At 34.4% G+C, this 25,948-nt stretch overlaps 2 protein-coding genes across 8 annotated transcripts in view; one reads left to right on the top strand and one right to left on the bottom strand.

The window, feature by feature from the left end:
• The window catches only part of SNAPC3 (small nuclear RNA activating complex polypeptide 3), a 42,874-nt gene extending 38,154 nt beyond the window's left edge, over window positions 1-4,720 (top strand). Inside the window, exon 9 of the mRNA XM_045840992.1 lies at window positions 999-4,720. Within this exon, the coding sequence (XP_045696948.1) occupies window positions 999-1,146 (148 nt within the window). The 3' untranslated portion in view covers window positions 1,147-4,720. The remainder of the gene's footprint in view (window positions 1-998) is intronic.
• Window positions 4,167-25,948, bottom strand: part of PSIP1 (PC4 and SFRS1 interacting protein 1) — a 40,124-nt gene continuing 18,342 nt past the window's right edge. For 2 of the 7 annotated variants that reach the window (XM_045840985.1, XM_045840986.1), the window contains exons 5-16: window positions 24,429-24,533; window positions 23,390-23,452; window positions 18,041-18,137; window positions 16,960-17,035; window positions 13,212-13,440; window positions 11,899-12,017; window positions 9,246-9,301; window positions 8,808-8,878; window positions 8,513-8,614; window positions 8,186-8,396; window positions 6,709-6,811; window positions 4,167-5,743 (exon numbers count right to left, since the gene is read on the bottom strand). In XM_045840985.1, coding sequence (XP_045696941.1) covers window positions 5,683-5,743; window positions 6,709-6,811; window positions 8,186-8,396; window positions 8,513-8,614; window positions 8,808-8,878; window positions 9,246-9,301; window positions 11,899-12,017; window positions 13,212-13,440; window positions 16,960-17,035; window positions 18,041-18,137; window positions 23,390-23,452; window positions 24,429-24,533 — 1,293 coding nt within the window. In that variant the 3' untranslated portion in view covers window positions 4,167-5,682. Of the gene's footprint in view, window positions 5,744-6,680; window positions 6,812-8,185; window positions 8,397-8,512; window positions 8,615-8,807; window positions 8,879-9,245; window positions 9,302-9,966; window positions 10,650-11,898; window positions 12,018-13,211; window positions 13,441-16,959; window positions 17,036-18,040; window positions 18,138-23,389; window positions 23,453-24,428; window positions 24,534-25,948 lie in introns of those variants that run through there. The other 5 variants (XM_045840987.1, XM_045840991.1, XM_045840990.1 and 2 more) reach the window with 5 other exon arrangements.

The following is a 25,948-nucleotide window of genomic DNA, read 5'->3' as shown; positions in this document are numbered from 1 at the left end:
TTAAACAAGAAGGAAATTAATTATCATGTGTAGCAGAAGTCCAGGGGAAGGTCAGACTGAATTGGTTGATACAATGCTCAGTGTCATCAGGGAACCATGTTCTTTCTGCCTCCCCTCTGCAGTTTACAAAGTCAGTTTTGTCTAGTTTCTCCTCAATGAAAAAGTTAACACAGCATCTCACATGTAGAGGTCAAAATAGGGCTTCATAAAATTTCTGTTGTGTGATTGTGCATGCTTTGAGTATTTCTTTAACTGGGGATCAGTCAACAAACCATGCAGAGGAAAAGGAGAATTTAGTATCATCAACTTGTTTTGAATTCCATACCACAATGTGTTTTTCCAAATGATAAATAGGAAGACATAAATCAGTTATTAGATCAAAGTGGAATTCAGGGGTAGGTAACATTCCATGAGGTGCAGAATTCAGGTAAACTGAAAAATAACATGTTCAGTGGTGACTAATTGTGACTAATTGTTAAAATTTCAGTTGAAGAATGTTGCCTATATTTCCCATTTGTATGCATTCTTTTAACATTTTATCCTGAATTCTAAGTAAAACAACTGGAGTTTTCCAACTACCACTCATTTACCAGTTAGAAAGATAAATTAAGCAAAAGTTATCAGATCTGTAGCATCTAATTTATTGTTTTTCAAGATGGCCTCTTGAAAGAAAAGGATTGTGTTCATGAGTTCCTTGGATAGGTATGTCATGGTAAGTGTATGGTTTTTCCATTATGGATTTGTATTCTTCTCTGTGGACCTTAAGTAGTCTCAGAGAAACAGCATTCTGCAGTATATGTTAGTTGCGCTGTTGCCTTGTACAGGACTGACAGGGATAAATCTATCTGTGTATGTACAGAAAATCCTATGAAAGGTTATAATTATTAGATAGGATGAGAAGGCAATAGTGGGAGTTATATTTATATATCATTACACTTCATAACTCACAGCTGAGAAAGTTAATTGTAACGATGTTTTTTTTTTTTTTTTGACCACAGATGGGTGACGAACAATGACAGTTTTGCACCAGATGACCCTTGTTTCTTTTGTGATGTTTGCTTCCGAATGCTCCACTATGATTCAGAAGGCAACAAACTGGGGGAATTCCTCGCTTATCCTTATGTTGATCCTGGAACCTTTAATTAATAACAGAATATGTGCTCTTGTAGGAAACAGGACCAACCTGAAACAAGCAGCTAAAGTTATTACCCTCATTCCCCCAACAAAGTTCAAATTACAAATTTTCTTACAAAGTAACTTAATTGTGTTTAAATGCTTAGAAATATATTTTAGTATTTATTACAAAGTATAGTTCTCAGTGCTTTTTGCCCATTTTCAAATCTGTTTATCTTACTGAGTTGTAGGAAGGCTTTATGTATTCTGAATACAAATCCTTTGTGAGATATATGTATTGATTTTCTCCTCATCTGTGGCTTGCCTAGTTATTGGGTTCAATTAATGATACATCAAGTGGTGGGGTACTTTGAAAATTCTTTGAAAATGAGACACATTACATGAATAATAAATATGAGATCTTGAGTATATACGCATAGCTTTACAGAAGTAGCATTTGAATTGAAGCTTCCTTTTTTAAAAAGATTTTATGTATTTATTTTTAGAGAGAGGGGAAGGGAAGGAGAGGGAGAGAAACATCAGTGTGATCCTCTCTCAGGTGCCCCCCACTGGGGACCTGGCCCACAACCCAGGCATGTGCCCTCACTGGGAATAGAACTGGAGACCCTTTGGTTTGCAAGCTGGCACTCAATCAACTGAGCCGCACCAGCCAGGGCTGAAGCTTCATTTCTTGACAACTTTTTGTGAATCACGAATACTGAGTTTAAAATGTATGTCAATTTAGTATTTTTATTAACTAAAAAATAATCTCATGTAATATGACTACTGGGACATGGTAATTCAAGATCCTATGGATTATTAGCTCTGACTCACTTATTCCTGGGCAGTAATACCCAGTATTCTCTGTGCAAAAAGAAGAGTTTTTCTGGCTCAACACGTCATTTTTTTGGCCCCCTTACTATAATTCTCTTCTCTCATTCTGGGCCAAAGGGCAAGTGTGATCAATTCCGAGGTTTAGGCCATCAGGGAAAATTATAGCTACGGTATCTACTCTGAAATGTTTTTGGAAATTTTTTTTTTTGGTGGAAAATTAAACTGTCCTTTAAAATTTCATTTTCTTCTAGGTTACATTTATAAAGTCAACTGAATTCCACACTCCCTGGATGGGTAAGAACATTTACCATATAAATCAAAAACTGATGAAGCCTATAAACCTATACATTTAAAATGTTGACAAATGTTTTATGGACTTAAATGTGACATGTTAAGAACCTCTTTCTAGTATATCTAGCAGTGTTCTCATTCACTGATTCAGTCAACATGCTAGAGAAATCAACATAAATAAGTTGTCCCAACGTGGTTGGTTTATGTTATTGCCTAAATTTGTACTTTCATGTTTCCAATGATGATTTAAAATTCTGTTGGAAACCAGATTTACCCAATTCCTCCAAGTTCCTGAGGTAAAAATGAATTTATTTTTAAACTGCATTCCTTACAGCTTTTACTTTGTATATAGGCGTCTTTTTTTACTTTTCTTCTTTTTCGTCACTTCATATTCTCAAAACAAAAATTCTGGGAAGTGAATTATAGAGGAAGCATTAATCCATGTGTGGTGCCAGTCAGTTTATTTTAGTGGATAAAGATGGTCAGTTAATACTGAATTCTTGTTTTATCATTTATTTAGAATATTGTCCGGCCGGTTCTTAAGGTGAATCTTTTCACCAGCATTACAAGGCTCAGGTATCTATTATAATTTCCTGGTAAAATCTAAAAAGCTAACCTAACCAGATCACTTCCAGAATTTGCCAATGCATTGTATATGAGATACACAGGTCTCACACCAAAAGAAACTCCCAGCTTCCAAACAGGCATAAAAGATATCTTGTATCAGGGATTTTATAGCTGCAAATTTCAACATTAAACATGACTGACTGAAGTTACATATTTTATCTAAAACAGCAAATATGAAAGCATGATGAATTCGAATTAATCAATATTCTCTGTATTTAGAAATGAATTAGACTTTAATATATAGAGTCGTGCACAAAATCACAGTCTAGAAAAGCAGTGCCTATTTCCTGAAACATCTTTTTCAGGCTTCATTACCTTTTAAGGATAATTTGTTCTCCCAATCTCTAAGGCTGGGGAATTACACAGCACAAATTTGAATACATGTCTGCCTATTTAACAGGTTCTTTTCTTAAGGTATAATCGTGGGCCAGTGTAACAAAGTAAGTTGCTAGTGAAACCTTCAGAGCCCTGTAAAAGCCATTACTCTTGTATAAGCCACATCATCTTGACCCAGCACCTTCAACCAGGTAAGTGTATGGGTATACTACGATCAATCTGTTGTCCTACTATTTGAAACCACACAACGTAATAGCAATTATAAGGCTTAACGTACTCCATTCAAGCTGTTTATACATAGAAAGTCTGATTTAGATTCCCTGATTCGGATGGTACTTCTGAAATTTCTCCCAAGTGGCTGAGAAAACCAACAATTGATTCTGCTGAGTCATGCATAACTTACTCTTTTAAAATATTATCCAGTGTAAAACATTATACAGTGGTTTAAAAAGCAGCAATGAAATAGGTGGTGTGTACACATATTTTTAAAAATGTGGGTTTGAGGGCTGAGGCAGTGGTCTTAGCTCTCTCGTTTAAATTATCTCTTGAATGACTTGTCCAGTTCTGTTTTGACCAAATACACACTTAAATTCAACCAATGCTTCTGAACATTCTTGATGATTATGACTTTCAAGATAGTTCTGAGGTTTTGTGAATTATTGACGAAGAAAAATGTCTTGAAATCCTTCAGATAGAGGAGGCAACTTATGTTTTAATGCCACATAATCAGAAGATTTTGTGATTCTTGGTAAGCTGTGTAGGCCTGTTGGATCACAGAAGAAAAGGGAGGATGGACCAAAAATAACATTTCCTTTATTTTTATCATTTTGAGCTTATTAGTTTCCTAGTCTCTCCAAACAACACAATCTCTATGGTGAGGTTAACTCAGAAATTACTCCCTTGGAAGCCAAGCCAGAATTCCAACACATTTTTAAAAATAGCAAAGAAGTAATTTACTAGTACAGTTTGATTTAAAAAAAATTCTTTAATCAAAACAAGTTTACATGTTGACACTTATGGCTTAACAAGAATTATGTCCAAATTTTAGTTGTCCTAAGGACCAAACAGATATAATAGGAAGAGTTCCCTCAAAACACTGAGTCCTAGGTTCCATTGTAAGACCTCTCAAAATTAAAATTCCAATTATTGAAATAATTCAACTTTCCATCTATTGATGAAAACAAAATTATCAGAGGTCAAAACATACAATCTATGCCACATGCAAACACTTGAGTATTAAAAGTTTTTCCCGTATTCATAGTTTCAAAACAAACAGTCTTAGCTACCAAAAACCACCAACTGACCTAATTATATGATCTTAGAAATACTATCTGTTACAGTTAGCCTTAACTCTTTTGTGTTAACATGGGGTCACTCAGATTTATTCCAAATATGTGAATATACAGACTATTCAAACCATTCCTTTACTTTGCCTGCTGCCTCTGAGAAAGCTAATGTTTGTACTTTTTGCAATCCTGTCACATGTACAATGCAGAAATAAAAATTCCCTTCTGATATAGCCATGTTTTTAAATAGGCTAGTTTCTTTATATAGTATTTACTTTTATTTACTTCATAAACATCATGGGTTGCTTTCCAATTAAAAAAATACTACTTGCTAACTTTCTTAAATGAGTGTGACTTTTTAAAAAAATTCGGAAATGTCCCAAAAATAAACTTTTATCACTTAGTTTTCAATTTCAGCTACTAGTGCCTGTAAAGGACCTTAGATTGGCTGGACCCGTAGGGCCAGATTCATTCCTATGTACACCAGTTCTGCTCTCCACAGGAAAGTCCTGTGACTGCTGAATTCCCAGCCACAGAATTAACTTTAGAAACTAATTTAACATGAGTTTTGTATTTTGTAGAATTGTCAGTTCAATGTCAGTTGGGTATCTAGTTGTCAAAATGGCATACAGACCACACACATTGTTACAAAGCAGCAGGATAATGTAGCACAATGTAGACTGAGGTTAATTTTAGATAGAAGGGAATAATTTTATAGAAGTAACATTTTATCTTTCATAAAAATGTATAACTTCTACAAAAACCACAAACAGTGAAAAGACAGTCTGGTAAATCCAAGATTTGTAAAAACTGCACAAAACCCACAATATTTGGGGAAAGAGTAAAGGTTTTATACAAGTAGCAGTTTTAAAAATGTAACTTTACTATCAATTACACATTAACATACACACACTAATTGAAAATATGCTACAACCAATGTCTGGAAAAGCAGTTCAGCATTTCCTAAATGGACCTTCCCTCACATTTACTGTATAATGTAGTTGTTAATACTGCACAAAGTACACTTAACCAATATTTAATTACTTTTAAACAAAGATAAAGGGATTTTTCCCCCAAAACAAGTTTTAAACATCAAAACCTATTATAAAAATTTAAAACTTTCAACAGTCTAAATATCTCAAATGAAAACCATTACAAACTTCGCAAATGTTCTTTATATTCCAGGTATGTCAACTTAGTTATCTAGCGTAGAATCCTTCAGAGATATTTCGGTCTCTCTCTCTTCACTGGATGGCCTACAGAAAAGTGGGGGGGAAAAGGTGTGACAATTGGGATTAGGGGACATTTTTCCTCCAGAGAAAAAAAGGTATTAATGTGTGCATTATGTTTTTTAAATCACCCAAATATTTAGTCATTATTTTTGGTTGGAAATTTATTTTACTGTGTTCTACCGACTTCGCCAAATATATGCAGATCAAGCACAGTAACTCAGGGCAATATCATGGCCCAGGCCCTTTCCATCATTTCCAGCTTTAAAATGGATTCTCTTGAAAAGACTGTACTTTTTAGAGAGAGGGGAAAGGAGAGAAACATCAATTGGTTGCCTCTCTCATGACCCTAACCTGGGACCTGGCCCACAGAGCCCAGGCTTGTGTTCTGACTGGGAATCAAACCAGGGACTTTTCAGTTCATAGGATGGTACTCAACCCACTGAGCCACACTAGCCAGGGTTAACAATTCTCTTTAAAGAACTTGAAAATGTCAATACCTGTGACACCAGCATATTACAAATCTAAATGAAGGGATGATACACACCATGCAGGACTTCCCTGAATTTCAGAATTACAAGGGATGCTTGATTCCAAGGCTTAATATATTAATAAATAGTGGAACAAACCAAGACTTGGATAACCATGGTTCCATATCTACAACGGGTATCATACTACAAAATAGCCTGAGATTCTAGATCTAATTTTTATTATCCTGTCACAATTCAAGAAAGTATGAACATGAGTGAAATTAGTCCAAGGAAGAATAGTTAATTTTTAAAAACTGGATTCAGGCCAGCTCTCTAACCTTGAACACAGGCAGATTAGTTGTAAATAATTTTCTTTCATTTTTGCCTTTTTGATCTGCATCTTTTTCCTGAATTCAGGAACTGAGTGATCGAAATATAATCCCTTATATTTTGAACCTTGAGACAACAACATGATTTAAAAATCAAACACACACATTACGACCCACTGAAACACGTCCTCACTTTTTCTTGCTGCTGGCCTCATCTTTGCTGTCTTCATTGCTGTCTCCGTTGTGCTGAGGTTGATTACTGTCTTGATCAGAGCCTCCATTTAGAGTCTTTGAACCTTTGTAAGGATTCCAATGGGGGGGGGGGGGTTAACTGTTAGAGCTTCCATTAATACTTGTGAAGATGTCCTCTAAAGTTCAAAATATAAAACATGAAATTTCTAATACTTAATGTATTTTATTTGTAATCCTTAGGGCAGCTGACGCACATACTTTAAGAAGCAGGGTTGCTATATATATATATTTGTGGGCACAGGAAGTAGATCATTATTCTGATTATTCCATTTATTACTGTTATCAGCAACAAGGTGGCACAACTGTTTGGACCATTATGATTCATTGTATTTCTCAGAAAAAATGTGAATCACAGTAAAATCTTATATATGTCATCATTGGTATTTTAGAAAATGTAAAAAAAAAGTCTTAACATGATTTTGTGCCCTGTTATTAAGAAAATGAGAGCCTCCATGTAAATCTTACTAACAGATCTCCCCATGGACATGAAATAAGGGGGAGAATGCTGGTGGGAGGGGGTGGAGAAGAATAAAGAGGAGAAAAATGTGACAGCTGTAACAGCATAATCAATAGAATATATTTTTAAAAAATTCTCTTAAGGACACATATATAACATTCCCTAATATAGGAGTAAAAAAAAATCCAACTCCTTTTGAGTATTGGTTTCTACATTAAGCAGCAGCTGCTAAGATGTTTAATAACACAGAACTGGGGAACAGATAATGGTACTGACTCTATTTTAAGAGTCCATCACAGATACAACTTAAAATATCTGTTGTTCAAATCACATATCTGGAACTGGCTTTGAAATAATCTGCTGGGGTGTCACAGAAAAACTTGATCAGGGCATAATACAGCAATAGTCATTTGCTGGTAACTGCTGAAGCTGGGTGATGGACATAGGAAATTCATTTCTCTCTACTTTTGTGTAGGTAAGAATTTTTCCTAAATTAAATGAAAAGAGAATTATTACCAATAATGTTGACTTTTGAATAACATGCGTTTGAATTGCTGTATTTCAATAAATGCTGTAAACATTTTCTTAGGTTTTTAATAATGTTTTCTCTAGCTTTATAATAATATAGCATATTCTATACTATATAATACACAAAATATGTTAGCTGACTGTTATTAGTAAGACCTTCCAGTCAGCAGTAGTGAGGTTCTGGGGGAGTCAAAAGTTATATGGAGATTGTTGACTGCAAAGGGGGTTGGTAACCCTAAACCCCACATTGTTCAAGTCTAGTAATAGTAAACAATAGTATTTACTACTAATTTTAACTTGGAAAACAAGCTATAAGGTTGACATGACTACGTTCCACACTAAGTATAGAAGAGACCTTTTTGTAGTTTAATGTAGATTAAGGTATTAATGATATATCAAAGCCATTTTTTAGGAAGCACTCATTACCACATACCTGTTTCCTTTTCTAGCTTTTTGTTTGGCCCTTTCTTCCCTTGATCTTTGGTTTTATTTGCTTCCTCATGCTGTCTTTGCTCAGCAAGAGATTTATTCAGCACTTGTGTGATTACAGAATCTCCTTCACCAACCAAAAACATGTTCTTAAACTTGTTATACAACATTGTAGACTTTTCCATGATAATCTGACTCACTTTGAATCGCCGAATCTGAGAAAACAAAATATGCATTCATAATTATTTTCCTAATTGATTTTTAGATGTTACTTTTTAATGAAGTGGTTTTGAGAAAAATTTTTAAATCTGCATGACTTAAGATTGCTTACTTTTTTCAGTGTTGTAATCATCTCTGTGTGTTTCTGAGCTTGTTGCATTGTGACCTGAAGTGAAGCTAATTCATCCAAGGCCTCAATACATCTGCTCACATCCTTCACAAAACAGTAATTTCATAACTGTTAATTACCACAATCTTTGTAGTCTATTTCTAAAGATTACTTTCAAAATTTCAAACAAGGCAGTACAAAACAACCGGTGATAGTCCCTTTACTTATAAAACCATGTGAGAAAATAAGAAGCTATAAAAGCAGCATTGTATTTTTAAATGAAGGGTTAAACACTTACAAGATTATCAATTTTGAGTGAATTTTTAATTTCAGCATGTATCCTTTGAAGTCGAGAATCCATTGATGTTTCTATAAATTAAAATGTGAAAGAGTAAATAGTTTTTCCAAAACCAGTATTTCTGTGTAACATTAGCAAAGTATAATGGAAAGATTTTGTAATTTAAAAAAATGTTCAACTTAATCTGTCTACATTACTAATCTGAATTAATCAGATAATGAGCATTAGAATAATAAACATGACTTCTTAGCAAGTTCACCTGGTTATACTTACAATACAATGCAACGTACGTAGAATCCATTAGAGATTTGAAAATTTTATTTGTAGGGTTTAAGAACATAAAATGACCTTTTAAAACCTACACATGAAAAATTAAGTGTCTGTATAACTTCCTTTCTTTGTGTAACTTTATACATCTTAGAAAGTAAAGAAACTAACCTCGCTTCTTCTCCACTTTCTTAACTTCTGGCTTCTTTCCTTCATCTTTATTCTGCCTATCAAATGTTAACACAGATATTTCAAAACATTGGAACTTTGTGACTGATTACCAAATGCTCACAATCCCGTAAGTAAAAATTACAATCTCTTTTCTTTAAAATAAAAAGTCATCTAGATTACAAGTAACTAACTGTAGTTCTTAGAACTCTGCAGTGCCATAGCATTAACTGCTATAAATACAAGCAAAACTCAAAACTTCTAAAAACATGCTAAAATAATCTAACAATACAGTCATCATGGTAAAAAATTTTTCCAACAATAAATAGTGTATTGTTGTAAGACCAGTGCTGGGGTCAATGGACAAACAGGCCATAGTGAGAACAGAGTGCCTATAAATGTTTCATCACTTCTACATTAGGCTTAAAGAAATAATGTGATAAAAGACTGGTTTAATTTTTCCCACGTCTCCAAAGCATAGGTAATTTGATTCATTTCAAAGTTAAATAAGCTGTTTAAAGATAGTACTATTTTATAAAAATATTTTTGCCAATATATTGAGTTTAAACATTCACTAACACAAACCATTTCACAAAAGAAAAGGTACCATGTTACTGTAAATGACTTAAAAATAAATTCTTACTAATTTCTAGTACCTTGGAGTTTGAGCCTTATTATAAACCAATTCAAATAGACAAGAACAAAAAATATCTAAAAATCAGGGTTACTTTTTTAAAAAAACTTTATTTTAAAATTTTGGTTACAGTTTCATTTTTGTTTTCTTAACAAGGCTATGTTTAATCTCTCAGGATTAAAAAAACAATTAAGATTCTAAAGAATTAAACAACAAAGGAATGTAAAGGGAAGGGCACAACTGCCCCATTCTCTGGGGTATCATAGCTATTCCAGTTTAACACCTAACTTCAAAACAAAATTAATTTTTATCTTTTCTAAAGGAAATAATGTACAACCACCATCCTTTCAGCTTATTCTAATTTTCATACACAAAGCTTCATTTTAAGCTTGGAAAAAAACTTTTGCCGACCTTAGTATGTAGTGTGTACCTTACAGGAAATTAACAATCATAACACAGTAATAATGCCATTAATGAAGTCCTCAATTTAGAATCTGGAACATTCTTCCATCAAAGGGGGGGAGGGGGAAATTCAGTCCAATGAGTCTGTCTCAAGATCTTCATCTCTTGTTTGCTCCACTTGAATTTTCTTTTCAGTAACTGGATTAATGCTTTGAGCCCAAAATGAGATATATTTTTTATTACTGTAGATTACATGTTGTTTGGCTGGGAATACAATACAATAAACTTTATTTTGCATAATGCATTTCACACAAGCTGCATCTGAAATGCTTTACAGAGCAAAACTGTCCAAGTACAAAGTTTTGTAATAACAGGAGAAGGAAAGAAAACACAAATATTAGAATTTGAGAAAGTTACATTCGGAGGACATTTAAAAGAACTGAAACACATAAAGATAACTTTGGATTACTAAGGAAGGACTGGGCTATATTTTTACTAAGCAATGGCTAATTTTATATCTTAATTTGGAGACCACAATAAACTTAAAAACAACAATGCAACAACTTTTCAGTGATAGGATTGAAAAGGACAGTAAGAAAAAACTGGTATTCACAAAAATGGTCAAAGTCATCTTAACAGATAAGCAGGAGTAACATTTCTGAGCCTTGGATCAGTCTTTATTACTCCCTCAAGCAGCTGAAACTGCTTATATATCCTCCAAACTAAGAAAGCAGATAGTCAAATGCTATGCTTGTAAATAAAAGACCTTCGGGTTACAAATTTACTATATAAAGAGAAAGTACAAAATTATTTAAGAACACCTATAAGAATTTTACTGCTTATTAAATAAGTCTTAGTGACCCTAGAACATGTTTTAAAAATTACCTCACCAAAACAAAAAGTTAAGTCAGAATAATACAAGATGCTTCACAAAGAAATGTTTTTCAAAGAAAGAACTCAGAAGTGACAGTTAAAAGATAACTTGGAAAACAAATGTAACACATGAAGCCTAATCACTGCCATTGCTGTTTTCCTTACAGTAAAATTATTTAATAGAATTAAAGGGAAAAGAAATTTCCTTGTTAAGTTATGTATTGTCTTCAAGTATAAAACCATACAAGGATCAGCTGTGAACTTGATTTATATTGCACATATCTAATGCAAACCCTGTCAGCCTTTAGATATAACTGGCTTTTGGGTTTCTAACTGTGCTTTTGTAATTTTTGCTGGTCTTTTAAGGGAGGCTTGCTGGTGGTATGACAAATAAGGATATTTCTTTCATTCCACTCTTTCTGTATTTAATACTATAAAAATAAACAGTAGAGGATGAAGACATCTTCTACAAAGCCACTAACAGTTCAATCTTACCTACACTCTGAGTTTAAATTAAAAATAGTTCACAGAGTGATTACCCTCAGTGAGTTTCATCCTCCTACTCAGAAAAGAATGGAGCCTGAAACATGATTATCATCATACACTGAAGATTTTTGCTCTCTTACATGGGAAAAGTCAATTCTTTAAAAGGCTGCTCAAGGTCTGGGAAATGAGATTCCATTGTTTAATAAACATGTCATGCTAGTTTTAAAGAGAAATCAGAATTTAGAATTAAAAAATACTTACTGCTCAGTTTCCATCTGTTCTTCTTGCTTGCGTTTTCTATCTGCTGCTTCTTTCTCATGCTGGCCTTTGAGCATATTCCTTCTATGAGCACTCTGAAAGTTTCTTCCACCTTTTCTCTTCTGTTTATAGATTAGGATGAATTTAGTTAATCTCAGAATTATACATGTTGTTGCTAAATTTAACTTTCCCTTGATGATTTTTGGAATTAAGATCTATTTCTTGCAGTGCTATTAAGAGTGAGTCCCTTCCTTAAAATGAAGTATGTAAGCCCTGGCCAGGTAACTCAGTTGGTTCGGGTGTCATCCCAATATGCCAAGGCTGTGGGTTTGATCCCCAGTCAGGGTACATACAAGAATCAACCCAGTGAGTGCAGAAATAAGTAGGACAACAAATGGATTTTTTTCTGTCAAAACAAATTTCTTAAAAATTAACAAAAATACGTGTATCAAGCTCTTTTGCCTTTATTTAGTACCTATTTACTGACAACTACACAATTAAACCTATCCTCAATTAAACCTCAACCTATCCAATTAAAAACTTTTTGGCTTCTAAAGTCATTAAATAATCATATCTAAAAAGAAAAGATCGCCCTGGCTGGCGTAGCTCAGTGGATTTAGCGCGGGCTGCAAACCACAGCATTGCAGGTTCGATTCCCGGTCAGGGCACATGCCTGGGTTGCAGGCCAAGGCCCCCAGCAATCTCAATCTCAATCTCTCTCCCCCTCCCTCTCTAAAAAATAAATAAATAAAATCTTTATTATTTTTTTTTGAGAGAGAGAAACATCAATGTGTGTAAATAAAATCTTTAAAAAAAAAAAAAAATCTACAAGCTAGGACTACAGAGCCCCAAGGCTATGCACAGAAAAGGATGCAAAGCTTAAATAAAATTCCTAAACAAGGATGGCATCCAAATAAAGTACCACTGATAAAATATCGAGTAGGTCTGAAGAGTGGTAAGAATTTCATTGGGGCAAATAAATAATCTACATACAAATGTACCTCCTTTACATCTGTCTTCACTGTTCACAGCCTGTCTGGCCTAATCTCTACTTCCAAAGCTCTTCTAACAGGTGGAGTTACTAGAAGTTTATAGTCTTTAATATTGATATCATTTTGAAAACATAAGAAATAGAAAGTATAATAACAAAGTTTAAAATATGCTTTTTAACATAGCTAATTCAAGTTTATTCAGAAAAGTACAGAATTCAGTTTAACTTTTAATCAGATGTCTAGATCTTCTCATAGATATTGAACCTACAAGAACTACATATAAACTAAAAATAAAACAAACATTCTGATAGTTAAATGTTTTACCTTTTCACCTTCTTGATCATCTCCTTCCTCTTCAGAATCAGAGGTTGACGTAACCCCTGTTTTAGTTAAATTTTTCCTTTTTGATTCAACTTCTTTCTTCCCCTCTTTTTTGTCTGGCTCTTTCCTTGGCTTATCTTCTTCCTTCTGACCTTCTTCATCCTTTTTAAGCTGCTTTTTAGGTTGTTTTTCCTCTTGGCCCTTTTTCTTACTTTTTTCTTCTTCAGTTACACTATTTCAGAGAATGCAACAGTGAAAAATGAACTTTTACGTGTCATTAATACTTCCATTCAACCATACTGAACTCTCCCACGCAACACAATAAGGTATCATTTTTAAAGACATTAAAATATAATATAATAGAAAGTCTTTATCATCCAATCACAGAAGGAAAAGACTATCCTTTAATATAAATTAGAAGATACAAAAATTATAGTGGCATGGGAGTCAAGTGATCTCCCATCCCCCTTTTTACACACCAGTCACTTTTAAAAACTTCAAGTATTATCTTACTTGTAAAGTTACTATTTTCTTGACTCTGGGGTTATACCAGTATGTAAGATGATACAGCAGGTGAGACGCCTGTACCCTTACATATTTATAAGAAAGTATGTTCAAAAAGTAGATGGGCAAAAATACAACTGCAGAAGTGAAATGCAAATGATCAAATATGGTCATTTTAGAATTTTAAAAAACATTCTTTTTTGCTTTCAAGATAAAAAGCTCCAACTTACACACTACTGAACTTGTTAAAAAACCCTAACATTGCCATTAGATGGTATTTACACTACATATTCAGCTAAAGCACAAAGAGATACAACCTGAAGCTTGGATGAGCTGTTAAAAAGACTAACCTTTTTGCTGTTCAGGAATTTTATTGAAATTTTCACATTAAACAAATTACATTGATAGATTTGAGAACTGGAAAGGACCTCGGATCATCTAGTCCAACCCATTCCTTTTCTCATTAAAAAGTGATGGTGCAAAAGCTCAGTAATTAGCCAAATAACATCTTACCAGGTGACAAGTGCTTCCTTAAACCCTTAAATTATTGAATTGGAAAAGAAAAAAAAATCATCCTTTATCTCTTTAGAAATTTTTGTCACACAGTTATCATTAGGTATATATGCTTATTTTGAAATGTCAAATGGATTTCATCCTTTTAATCAATGGAAGAAAAAGCATGAAATAAAATTATTTACCTTCAATATTTCCACAAACATGACAATTTTGATGATAATCCATTTCATTGAGATGGGGAAAGAGTCAAATACAAAAAGCATTTACATGGCTCTTAATAGATACTGACCAACTGCCTCCCCCAAACTGTTGTCCCCCCAGTGGAAGGAAGCAGGTATTAAATATACAAACAGCCCTTGACCCAGCAAATCTGCTTCTAGCAATGTATTCTAACCAGTATATTTGCCCATGAACAAAACAATAGAAGACAGTGTTGTCTCTATAAAAAGGATGTCTCTATAAATAGGATGGATCTTGGGAATTAAAATATCTGAAACAGCTGTAGAATACCATGTAGCAATTTTTAAAGAAAAAATCATTACAAAGTATATTCATAAAGTCATAAGAAATTAGGTTCTTATTTCACAGTTTTATGAAAAGAACCAAAGCAGGTAATTCCTGTAAATGTAATGATCACTGCTTACTACAAATAAGTCTTTCCCTAATGTTCTTCCTTACCACCTTCCATGAAAAACAGATTTCCCCACAGTGACTATTTCTCTTTTTAATAGGTCTAGTTAAATTAGGAAAACTGTATTTTTGAATTCCTCTAGTCTTAATGTATAATATAAGCAAAACTGAAGCAAACACACTCCAAATATCTTACAACAAATATTTGTTTTACAGGAAAAATGTGAGCTACCACTGACAGATACATGATGTTCTCATGTGGAGAGCAAAGGTTTCAAGAGCTTATATGGTTTAGCTGTGTACTCCACTGAGTTTGTGCCCAGATATATCACTAAGAGTGGCTATTGCCAATACCAGGCCTATGTACAGCATCAATTAAATGTAGTAAATAAGCTACTACTACTTGGGGTTATCCACCATCTCAGCAAAAAGCTGTTAGTACACAGAAATTGATACCAGTGACAAAACCATAAAATATGTGACACTGACTTGGAGGCTGGGAAACTGAACTCTCATATATTACTCTACAGTGGGTAAAACTGTCATGTGACAACTTGTAATAAAATATATTCAGTGAACTGGTAACTTTGGGTAAGGAGGTTTCAAGACAGAATGCTGGGATCTTGAGTTGGCTGTTATTGAGATAAATTTGATAGGTACTTCAAGAAAAAGCTCAAGAAATAATGGAAGATGAAGGAAAGAGAACTTAAAAAAATTCTATGCTTTCCAGTGTTTAAAGTCACCTCCATCCTATAAAACATTTTCAAATTAAAAGACTAGGGTAAATGATCCAATCAGGGGGAAGCTACCAGTCTTTTAAGAATTCAGATTCAGCTACCTTGAAACCATCTAGGAAAAGAGAGACAGAGGGGGTGGTTTCTCAGGATAACCTATGACTTCAAAGTGCCTATAATTAAGTAAAAAAAGATAAGCATGTCTGGGGAAAGTCTCATGAGTGAACCACACTACCCATGAGGCTGACTAGAATGAAGCACAGACACACACACCAACAGTAAAATACTATTACTAAAAGTGGTATCAGCCAACATCAAAATAAGGAAGATCTAAAAAGGAACCTTGGGCCTCCAATTCCTTATCGTCTGAAAGCAAACTTGAGACCTGCTCCAGCTGATAAGGAGGGTAATGCTCTCCAATGACCTTTTCAGGTACAACTGAGGATGGCAATGAAAAAGTAAACTCTCAAGAGGAGTCAGCCAAAAGCCATGGGGAGAAACAGACCAGGAAGATACTGGAGGAAAACTGGGTCCCAATCAAGGGAACATTCCTTATACCTAAAAAATAGTGGGATATCACGGCATATTCCCAGCATAATTTCAGATTTCCTAGAACAATGCCATGAGCTTCTTAAACCTCTCCTTTCCAAATGGAAGTTTATGGTGGTTCCCTATTGTATGTAGATCTACATGGTTGTCTAAAGGGTAGAGGGGAGCAGGTAACTTATGTTTTCCGTTCCTAAGTCTCCAGAGCAAGGCCTTATGTCGATCATGAAATATCCTAGACTTTAATGTGTCTGGTGCCATGATTATTTAAGACAGCTGAGGGGTGGTATGAGTAAGATTTTATTCAGTATGTTTTAAAACTAAAACAGTCACCTGCTTATGTACCTAACTTAATTTCACTGTAGTAGTTGAAACTATATTGTAATTTTTGCCACTATATTTTAAAATTTTGTCGTTGTCTAAATATACATTGTTTCTGGTAAAGTTTCTACACAGAAAAGCTAACATAGGTGGGGAAAGCCTGATTATTTTGTTGATAACTACTAGTTATCACTCCAAAATACCTAAAAATTTCATAGCATTATTTTTAACTTAGTTATTCTAGAAGAGCTAAAGATTTGTGGGAATTGCTTTAAGAATACTTTATCTAGAATTTCCTTAAACATACTATTTTGCCCGTATTTCCTATTACAGATTTTACCTTACATTATCTATCTTTATATCAGAACAGTTTTCCCCATAATTTTTAGAAAAACAAAATACCCTGTAAGATAAAAATGGTAAAAATGAAGATTGATGCTTATTTAAAGTCAAATGTCTAATTTATTTCACAATTATTTATACATTTAAAATGAACTCACATGTCACTCTCTGAAGGACAGTTCTGTTTTACCATTTTGGGTCTGCCTCTTGGTTTTGGGATCTTGACTTCTGTAGCTAACCGTCACGGGAAAAAAAAATAATTTCATAACTACCAGCTTTTCCCTTCAAGATGCAAATCTTACATCAAGATTACAAATGATATACAGGGGTGGGCAAAAGTAGGTTTAGTGATGACAATAAAGAACTCTATACCCAAGTGTGCTTGAATATAGCAAGTTGACTACAAGAATGTGTAAATAATGAAGGCCAGCAATTTGAGCACTGAAGAAATTATACCTTAAAGTGCACTGTGCCATTCTTTTGAGTTAGCTATTGTCATAATCATCACCATACAAACAACTGTGAACTTAATTTTGCCTATCCCTGTATACTAAGAATATCAGTAGTTTATCAGAGACACTACTATTTTAAATTTTAAAACAACCCACCCAGTGACTGAAATGAGCAACAGCAGAAAATTTGAAGAGGTAGATTAACAAAGTAGTTTTCAATTTGTTCTTAGTATAGCCGAGAGGGACTAAAAGAACATCCTTCTCTGTTTTAACAGAGTAGAACAAAATTATGACAGTAGCACTTACGGTCAATATTTATATACCTGTTACAATATTATGTGTATATTTACATATTTGAAATTTATACCCAGTTTTAATGCTGATGATAGCTGCATATTTTAAGGGTCCTAAACAAGGAATGCCATAACTTAAAATATTAATAGCTTTAATTACTCAAATGCTGTTTCTCTTGCTTTCATTATGACTCCATCTGGAAAGCTTACGTTTTCTATAGTAAAGTAAAATAAACTAATCATTTATGTCATTTAAATCTCACCACTGCCTCATTTGCCACTATTAGGGGAAAATATAATAGGGATAAAACAGAAAATGGGAAGTCCCAAAGCAATTATTTCAAACTTCAGAACAGAAACTACGTTTACCTCCTTTAAAATTTCTATTATACAACCACTGTCTATCCAACTATTCCAAAGTATCTGAGACACACCACTTAAAATCATCTGTACTACTAACTATAAGCCTGAGTTTTATGCACTAATAGTCTTACCTGCAGGCCGTCCTCTTTTAGGACTCACTTTTAGATTAGCAGATGCTGTTGCTGTTGTCACTACTCCTGCCTCCTCGGCTTCTACTTGCTTTTCTGCCTGAATCACAAAGGTTTAATTAACTTATATAGCAAATAGTAGGCATTACAGGTTTTAGTCAATGACCAGAATATGCTGTTCTAAAACAACAAATTCAAATATAAGCATAATTTCCATATCACCTTTATTTGTCAACAGATGACTCATCACATGAGAGCCTCAAACATAGCTTATAATTCTAGTGAACAGTTTCTAAAAAACAAAAACTTTACTTTTTAGATATTCTCAACCTAAAATAGCCATTTGGGGAAGTAAAGGTAATATTTTTGATGCAAAATAGTGACCAAAGTATGAAGTAATTACACTGCAGCAACCCACACACTGCTTATAAATGTATTTCAAATATCTAAAAATAACACTATTGTGTATTTATAATACAGAACCCAAATTTATTTTTTTAAAGATTTCCTTTATTTTAAGGCAGGAGAAGGGGAGAGAGAAAGAGGAGAGAAACATAAATGTGTGGTTGCCTCTCATGCACCCTCTACCAGGGACCTAGCCCACAACCCAGGCACGTGCCCTGACTAGGAATCAAATCAGTGACCCCTTGGTTCACAGGCCAGCATTCAATCCACTGAGCTACACCAGCCAGGCCCCAAGTTAGTATTATAATATTAAAAAGGCAAGAAAATAACTTGCTGATACTTAATTTTTAAATTTTTATTACTATGTATACATTTTATTTTTGAACTGAGACCTGTATTCCTATTTTCCATAAAGAGGGATTTACTATCAAGTAGAAAATAAAAAATCCCAATGACCCTTAATTTAACTGATTCAAGTATTACAGGAGAACAAAGGTTAGGAACCACTAATTGAAAGGGAAATACAATCTTGATCATAATGGAAAAGGGAGGAAAGAACCAGTGAAGAGAACAGAGAAGGATGGGGGGAACACTATGAGCTGCTTCCCCATCCCCAGTTATTTTAGAATTCAGCACTAACTCAAGAAAGAAAAACAAAAGCAATAAAGCAAAACAGAGCACAATCCAATGTTATTGAAGAAAATATTTTAAATCTTTTACTCAATAATCTGATTTGCAAACATTTACAGAATAATGTCCAATACCCATAAGTGTGTGGAGAATCATTTATATATTGATTACTGATGATCAGTAAGAAATGATCAATAAACTGTTAATACCTTTCTGAAATATCTTTATGAATAAATACTGGCAATGAAAAGATACAAATTTGGCTCAGCAATCTCACTTCTAAGAGTTTGTCCATTTCCTTTGTTCCTTTTTAGACATTATTTTTGCTTTCATAATTGGAATAAAATAATAAATATTCAAAGCATTATTAAAAATCAATCAATTCACATAAAATAATTCTTGAATTATTCAAGGAAATTGTTCCTAAACATTAACCCAGGTTGTATTTCTAGAATGTTAAGAATTTACAAACCACCTGCTCCTGCCCCAATCCAGATTCAGTGGCCCTGGGGTAGGGCATCAGGCAGCTGCCAGACATCAAAGACTGAGAACACCAGACTATGAGACCTCTTTTTTTATTGAGATATTAAGAAGGCAGAAATTCCTTAAATATTCAATTCAAAGTGATGATCAGTTCAAAATAAAACCTCTCTTTAATCTTCACTTGAGCACATGCTTATTGATTTTGAAGAGGAAGAACAAGGGGGGAGGAGAGGAGCCAAACCCGCAACCTTTGGTGTATGGGACAACATTCCAACCATCTGAGCCACCTGGGCCAGGTCCACAATAAAACCTCTTCACTTACACCTTCTTCTTTTACAAATAAATGAAGACCTCACATAAGAATTACAGGTAGAATGGATCTTTTGAGGAGATACCAATAAGAGGTAAAAATTCATCAATACTAATAACAAATAAAAATGTATTAACATGAATATGTTTTCTTTTTTGACTTAGGACAAAAATCAAGTCAAATCCGTTTCTCATGAAAATAAAAAAATTAGTATTTCATCCAGAGAAAAGACTATTACGTTAGATACATATATATTTATATATCTTAAATGCAAATATTCTGACTCTAAATTAAGTCCTTCCATATTTTACTTGATCTCACTGAAACCTCTAACCCGCTGACAGATTTCCTCTCCATTTATTACTCCACTTTCTAGCTCTACTCCCTTCATGATCTAAAGCACCCCTTCCACACACAAGCCTCATGGGACTAGTATTTCTATGCAATATTTTGCTGCATCTGTCCCACAAATCTCCAACAGAGAATTCCTAGAAAACTTCACATCCTCTGCTTTTATTATTCCCTGCTGCTTGAGTCCTCCTGAAAAAATTATATAAAACATGCATTCACTTTATGCAACCTCAGTTGGGATTAATCATTTACCATGTCTTTTATCATACCCTCCCCATAGTAGTATAAACTTTCCATTCTTTCTTCCTACCTTGTACCATATACCATGCAGTCTTGCTTTGAAGTTGGTGTGTAAAAAGGGAGAGACTGAGGCAAGCAGGAAGAAATTTCCTTAATTTTCAAGTCTTTGTAGAAATTTCTAATAGCCTCCTCCACCCTTCCCTTTCAATGTTAAAAATAATGAAATGCACAAATAACAAGTGCTGGTGAGAAAAGGAAACCCTAGTGCACTGTTGGTGGAAATGCAGACTAGTGCAGCCACTGTGGAAAACAGTATGGAATTTCCTCAGAAAACTAAAACTGGACTGCCTTCTGATCCAGCAATTCCACTGTTGGGATTACACCCTAAGGATCCTGAAACACCAATTCAAAAGAACCTATGCACCCCAATGTTCATAGCAGCACCACTTACAATAAGCAAGTGCTGGAAACAGTCTAAGTGACCATCAGTAAATGAGTGGATTAAAAAACTATGGTACATTTACACAATGGAATACTACACACCAGATAGACAGAAGGAGCTCCTACTCTTGGTGACAGCATGGATGGAACCGGAGAGCATTATGCTAAGTGAAATACAGAGACATGAAAATAAAAACAAACTGACAGTGAACAGAGGGGAGGTGGGAAGGGGATAAGGGGGAAAGAAGGGGAAGGGTCAAGGAAAATGTATAAAAGGCCCCCGGACAAAGACAAGGGGAGAGGACTGAATGTGGAAGGTGAAGGGTGAGGAGGGCAAGGGAGAGTAATGGGGACAACTGTAATTGAACAATACAAAACTTTTAAATATGCAAAAAAAATTAATTGTCCCATCTCCTTCATGGTAAGTCAATTCTTTCAAATGTGCCCTCCCTTGCCTCTCATCCAGCATGTCCTTACATTCAATAATTTATTATCTTTCCACATTTTGGATCTTTCCTAGTTTTGCAAAGAAGCTTTCATTCCTCTACTGTCTTTTTTAATCTTGAATATGCTCCCTTAACCATGCAAATCACATTTAAACCATTTACCTCCTTTTTCCTTTCCTTCAAAGATTTGCTCAAAAGTACTGTGTAACTTTCAACATTTTATTTACCAACACACTTCATCCTCCTTACTGTTAGTATGTACTGTTTTACATTATTTTACTAGGACCCCTCCATATTGGAGTGCTGTGACTACTCCCTCATTCTTAAAATTCTGTTCTTTTGATAGTTTTCCTCTCCTAGGTTTTCTCCGGAAAGTTCATTCTTAGCAGTGATTTTACAGAGCAACCTTTTATCTCCATTATATTCCTTCAGTATTCTCATTTCTAATTTTTCTCTGTAAACTTTCTGCCTTGACAACTTCATCTATTATTTTATTCTTATGTCAGTGCTGGCACCTTAAACTTTTACCTTTTCATCCCTTTGGAGTCAGAACAGTGTGCACACACATACAGCCTTGAGCCTTATTTCCATGACTTTTTCACTTCCTCCTCCCCATGTCTCTGCTCCCAAATCAATGTCTCCGATATTCTCAGTATCTAATCTAGCTATCCAAGATCTTAGAGCACAGGTGGCAAACAAGGCCCGTGAGCCGAATCCGGCCCTCCACCTTGTTTCTATCCTGTGGCAGCGCTGAGTTCATGCTTAATTGTTAAGGAATAGTTACATTCATACAGCCCTAAAAGTACATTCAGCCCTTTGAAGTCAACCTCAAGGCTAATGTGGCCCCAGGTGAAAATGTGTTTTGACACCACTGCCTTAGAGTCATCCTAGACTCCTCCCCTCTCCCTTCATACCCACTTCCAATTAACCAGCAACTTTACTTCCTAAAGTGCTCTTTTTATTTTTTAAATTATTTAATTGTTCAATTACAGTTGTATTTTCTCCCCACCCCTCCCCCCAACTCCCTCCTAAAGTGCTCTTAAATCCATCTCTCATTTACACCCCCAAACACCTGCCATAAAGTCCCACTGGTCCTTCCAATCTCATGCTTACTCCCGAGTAAGGCTTTCCCTAATTTCGTTACCAAGTAATGATCATGATTCCCCACTTAACTCTCTGTTTTGTGTACTCATTGTCTGTCTCAACAAAAATGTAAGTTCGGTGAAACTTCATTCTTTTAATTTGCTGAATTCTCTGTGTGGGCCAGTGAAGTACTAAAATCTGAATAAATTAACCAATAAACTGGCCTCACCAACCAGATCCAATCCCCATCATTCACACTGCTTAAAGAGGAGGCATCTAACATTTAAAATGATTCAGTGACTTCCCAGCACTCCTCTAAGTTAAAGTTGTTCCAGATAAGCCTCTTCCACACACTTCCCACACAGGGTAAAACGCCACTGTAATTTTTTGTTTTCCTATTTTACTTCCTCTTGAGATACTGAACTCTTAATTTTCTTTGTATCTTTGGCATATAACAGTCTGAGATAAAAACAGATTAGGAAAAGCTGGATGAACAAAACTTCACATAGGGAAGAAAGTCACATTAGTTGAAAGCATACAATGTACCTAATCCAAAACCGTCCCTCATTTCCTGTAACAATTTCCTGAGAACAACACAATACTGGATAACACTTATATTAGCACTTACTGTGTCCTAGGATTTATTACAAATATTACATATGTTAACTCATTTAATTCTATTAACTTTATGAATATGTATTACCAATTTTATAAAGATAAACTTGAAACACCATCATTATAAGAAAAGGAAATGGTGCATTTCCTTTACCATTCAACTTAAAAATATATCAGATCACTAAGAAACAGTTTTGGTAAGTAAACATAACCTACCCTTTAAAAAATTAAAAGATTTAGAGTGAAGAACAAAATTTAAATTAAATACTAAGGTTTCATTGTATCTGCTCTTCCTTAACCCTACTAAACAATTATTTTAAGATTCCTGTGGTTAAGCAGTTAAATTACCTTTCTCTTTCTTCCTCTTCTGGCAGCTTTTGGAGTGGTTATGTCAATTGCTTTAGTCACATCCTAGGAAAAAAAATATAAATAAATTCTGCCAAGACTGGAAGAAAATTTCTTAAACTAAAAGTCACAAACACAGCCCTGGTTGGTGAGGCTTAGTTGGTTGGAGCATCGTCCCATGGACAGAAAGGTGTGGGTTCGATTCCCAGTCAGGGCACATGCCTAGGATGCAGGTTTAATCACCAGTCAAGAAAACTATGGGAGTCAGCCAATCAATGTTTCTCATCCCCCTACTCTCTCTCTAAAACCAATCAAAAGAAAAATGTCTTTCTTTTTCCTCGGGTGAGGATTAAAAAAAGAGCCACATTTCATTAAAAACACTAAGAAAATTGATTTTGCCTCTGACCTTTAAAATTATGAACATTAAAAGTCTTAATATTTTCATGATATAGTCAGAATAATAGCCAGTATATCTGACAAAAAAAAAAAAATCTTTCCTTTGTGAGATCAAATCTAAAAGTCACAATTGCTAGTACACCAGGAAGTTTATATATTTAAATTTATGGAACCACTTTTTCTACAGTAAAGTTCCAAATTTTAAGAGGTGGCTGGGACTCTGGAGATCATCTCATAGTCATTTCATGTGGACTAGAAGGGCTAAATGAGTCTCCCCACTCATAATCAAATACAGAGTCAGAAATAAAGCCAGGTTTTTAAAAATCCAGTGCAATGCCCTTTCCAGTACCATCACACAATACCTTGCTTTAAAATATTCCTAAAAGTATCCCACTCTCCTATAGTTAGACTTCATGTTTTGCACAGCAAAATAACTTCAAATAAAAACATCCACAAATCTTAAAGATGCAAAAATTACAATATCGTAGTTAATGCTTACACAAGGAAAGAAGCCTTAAATATTTTCTCTTTCATTACCCAACTACTTTAAACATTACTCTTTACTTTGTGATCAAGTGATCATTTCATTTTAATTTCTTCCTTGCAACAAAAATGGGTTTAGAATACAAGAAAAATTAAAACACACCTCATTGCTGGCTTTTTCTTCATGGTCAGTATCTTCCTTTGAAACACTAGTTTCTTTTTCTTCAACTTCAACATCAGATGATGCATTTGATTGTTTAGCTGATGCCTATGAACAATTGAGTGTATTAATTTCAGAAGATAAGTTTACCAACTTTAATTTTTTTACCAGTGAAAAATCAAAAGCCTGTAAAATTAGAGAAGTACTCTCATTTCTATTCCTCAGGACACTTTTAATATACACAATTTCAAAAGTTTCAAATGCTACTAGTATCTTTAGAAAACAAAGAAACAAAAACAAAAAGAAAACAACTATAAGGTACTGAATTTCTACAATTGAATGTATACAAGTGTAGAAGATAAAAGAATGAGGATGAAATGAAATGTACTTTCACAAAGAATACCATTTTGATGTTGTAACCAACAAATACCCAAGATAAACTGATTTAGAATATTAGAAACCTATACTGTATTCAAACTACTGAAACTTTCTGGGAAGAGAAACTTAACTATGTACTCTAAGACATACAGCTTTAGCTTTATTTTAAAGATTCTGATAGATCTATAACTCAAACTTAGTTTATAATAATGCAGATTTCTGAGACCCAAACTTAAGTGATTCTGATTTACCAGGTACTGAATGGGAGTCCAGTAAGCATCATTCCATTTTGAAAGTCACCCCAGGTGACAGATAACTTAAGAAGTGTGATCTAGGGACCCTAGACTTGCATTAAAGCAACCAAAAGGAATGAGTAACAGGACACAGTTCACTTTGGGAGATGAGAGTAAGCACAGATCTACAAAATGATAGCATTATAATCCAAACTGTGCCCCTTTCTACCTCTGTTTCCTTTGGCAAGTCTTTCAAACTACAAACCCATTTCCTCCTTTGTAAAAAGGCAATGCTGATAAACCACAAAAGTATTATAAAATTATAATAAAAAATGTAAAAATGCCCCCAAATTACTTACAGCACTATAGAAATTTTATTAAATTACGATGGCCAATTTTTTTGTTCGTTCATTTTACCTCAGTTAGGGCATCACCGCTTTCCCCAAACTCTAGTAATGTGCCACTGGGGATGTGTTTGGGCTGGGAACACAGAGTACATCACACCAGCACAGTCATTCATACTTTTGTTAAAGAAGAAAAGTGTTAGGTTTCGTGCATACAACCCACCAAAAATTTCATTGTGAAATGAGAGATTCCAAGTATACATGGTGAATACTATTTGAAGATTAAGTATGTACATAGAAACAGAGGACAGGGTGTCCATGCTGGGTAATCTGGAGGATGAAAAGACCTTGACAGTACAGTCCAGGACACGTGATTCAAGTCAAGTTATACAATATGATTTCAGGAACAATTCAACAAAGAAGGACTCTCTTTATACAGTCAAGGCAACAATGATGGGAAACCATTCAACTATTCTTACATTCATGCAGTAAGTATTTAGTGAATACCTCTTCTGCCCACACATAACAGTGCTAGGCAAATAGGACATACAACTACTTTGTTCATGGA

This window comes from Phyllostomus hastatus, unplaced genomic scaffold (assembly GCF_019186645.2).
Source record: "Phyllostomus hastatus isolate PE091 unplaced genomic scaffold, TTU_PhHast_1.1 phas_contig_34, whole genome shotgun sequence".
Classification (NCBI taxonomy): domain Eukaryota; kingdom Metazoa; phylum Chordata; class Mammalia; order Chiroptera; family Phyllostomidae; genus Phyllostomus; species Phyllostomus hastatus.
Note: the sequence above shows the minus strand (reverse complement) of the source record. Positions and strands in the feature narration are given on the sequence as shown.